This window comes from Engraulis encrasicolus, chromosome 19, assembly GCF_034702125.1.
Source record: "Engraulis encrasicolus isolate BLACKSEA-1 chromosome 19, IST_EnEncr_1.0, whole genome shotgun sequence".
Classification (NCBI taxonomy): Eukaryota; Metazoa; Chordata; class Actinopteri; order Clupeiformes; family Engraulidae; genus Engraulis; species Engraulis encrasicolus.
Genome location: NC_085875.1, coordinates 22,170,652 through 22,173,151, shown reverse-complemented (window position 1 = coordinate 22,173,151; position 2,500 = coordinate 22,170,652). Strand labels below are relative to the sequence as shown.

The following is a 2,500-nucleotide window of genomic DNA, read 5'->3' as shown; positions in this document are numbered from 1 at the left end:
GGGATCATGTTTTGGGTAAGGGGGGGGGGGGGGGGGGGGTGTAGGTAGGGGTGACTCCATTGCGTAGCCCTCTTGGTCAGGAATGACGCTGATGGGGTATCCATGACACTGGCACCTGCTGCCCTGGGGCCCCCAATAGCCATGAATAGAGTCCACGCAGGCATGCACGCACAAGCAAGGCCGACAGTTATGAGAGACCTCCTGGACTTCGGCCCCTGTTGTTTGCAGTGTGTGCGTATGTGTCTCTTTGAGGTCAGATTGACCCCATCAGGACGAGTAAATGGCTCAAAAGTCAGACACGTCATATTTAGAGTGAGGACTCTCTGACGTGTGTGTGTCTCTGTGTCTCTGTGTCTCTGTGTCTCTGTGTCTCTGTGTCTCTGTGTCTCTGTGTCTGTTCTGCTTCTTTTGACTGTAGCCACGAGCCCCCTTATTTGAGCTTAGCCTTGTGAATGAATAGGCTCTTGTCTGTGTGTGTGTGTCTGAAAGTGAGAGAGATCGAACATGGTCAGGGGAGTGCAGCCTTTAAATGGTATTCTGTGGATTCAGTGCGAGTAAGAGCTTGTCGTGTTTTTGCCCTGTCTAGTGGGGGTTGTCGAAGTGTCCAACATGAGTGCTCACCGTGTTCTAGGTTTGTTTTATCTGTGTGTGTGTGTGTGTGTGTGTGTGTGTGCGTGTGTCTGCGCGCTCGCGTACGTGAGCGCACATACCTTCACACAAGAAAGTGAAGCTTGTGCGGGGCTGACAGACTGATCAAAGGTTGGTTGGTGTTCGCCCCAAGGCCTACCACACACACACACACACACACACACACACACACACACACACACACCCCACAGGGTAGCTTTTGCTTTTGCTGAAAGAGTCTATTCAACTCACAGCTGCCCGGAATCAGCTGACCTCCGTGCGCGCACACGCGCACACACACACACACACGCGCACGCACGCACGCACGCACGCACGCGCGCGCGCACGCACGCGCACACACACAGGGCCAGCTACTGTTTGACCGTGCGCTCTTACATGCTTCAGCTGACATTTCAAAGCAGCACCTGTTTAGATTTAGATTTTGGAATGTCCAAACCAGCTCTCTTTCTCTTGAAACTACAAATAATCAAACTGATGAGAAACTGTCAGCAAGCGTAGAGAAGTGTGGCTAAAATGATATAAGGCAATGGTTTCCAAACTTTTTCTGCTGTGATCCCCGTTTGGGCCTAAGAATGTTTCCGGTACCCTGTGTTACCCGATAACCTGTTATTTCCCTGTTTTTATATAAAAAAAGAGTCAATTCTGACTGCAACCCATTCTGTCTGCGATCGCATGTGTGTCAGATGAATTTCATTGTTGCATCCCAACCATTTTCTTTGAAATATGTGTGTACTTCCTTTCACTACAGTGCACAAGGTCATGACACCCACCGATGTGCGTTTTTCTCCTATATCAAGTACAGCCCAATCTAACCCTGTGTGTTCCTCTGTGTGTTGTGCTTCTCCTCAATAGAGATCAACAGAGTGCGTAAGGACATGTACAACGACACGGTGAACGGCATGACAGACAAGCACCCCCTGGAGCTGCCCGACCCCCTGGGCCCCATCGTACACCTGCAGGAGAAGCTCTTTGTGCCCGTCAAGGAGTACCCCGATGTGAGTGTTATTACGCACGCATTTAACACACACACACACACACACACACACACACACACACACACACACACACACACACACACACACACACACACACACACACTCACACACACACACACACTCACACACACACACACACACACACACACACAAGAGTTCCTCGATGAGAGTGTCATCATGCACATATTGAGCCTGGGTTGCGTTTCTTGAAAGCACCATAGCTCGCTGTTATTATTGGGAACCAGCAAACAGTGAAGTAGCTAATGTACTTAACAACTATGCTTTCCAGAAACACACTCCAGGCAATGGCACTTAGAGATATGTCCACCTCAAACTACCTGCCCTAGATATTTTTAATTCCTTGAAGGCAAGGTGGCAAAAAAAAGCCCTGCGTGTTCGCACTCACGCAAGCCGTAATGTTCAGTGGCAGAACACTTGCTTGCGGGGCCCCAGGACAAGACCCCCCATACGACCTACCATGGTCACAATAGGGCCCCCACCACCAGTGTGGGAGGACCCTGGGCCCTGGGGCAAATGCCCTGCTCGCCCCTCCCTATAGCTCTACCCCTGGTAATATTCCTGGACAGAAGGGCTGACCTTTTAAGATGCCCCCCCCAGGTAGCGGTGCCTCTGGTTGGGGCTGGTAGTGTAGGGTGTGCTGGGAGCAGGGTAGTTTATTGCGCTGTGGAAAAAACACAGACTGTTGAGTCAAGTCCAGTTGTCAACATCCATCTTTCTAACACAACCTCCTACGCAGCAAGCACACACACACACACACACACACACACACGTACACACACACACGTACACACACACGTACACACACACGTACACACACACGTACACACACACGTACA

General features: G+C 50.7%; 1 protein-coding gene across 6 annotated transcripts in view; it reads left to right on the top strand.

Annotated features, from left to right (window-relative positions):
• The window catches only part of qkia (QKI, KH domain containing, RNA binding a), a 136,163-nt gene that overhangs the window by 39,224 nt on the left and 94,439 nt on the right, over positions 1–2,500 (top strand). For all 6 annotated transcript variants that reach the window (XM_063183830.1, XM_063183826.1, XM_063183828.1 and 3 more), the window contains exon 2: positions 1,501–1,643. In XM_063183830.1, the coding sequence (XP_063039900.1) occupies positions 1,501–1,643 (143 nt within the window). The remainder of the gene's footprint in view (positions 1–1,500; positions 1,644–2,500) is intronic.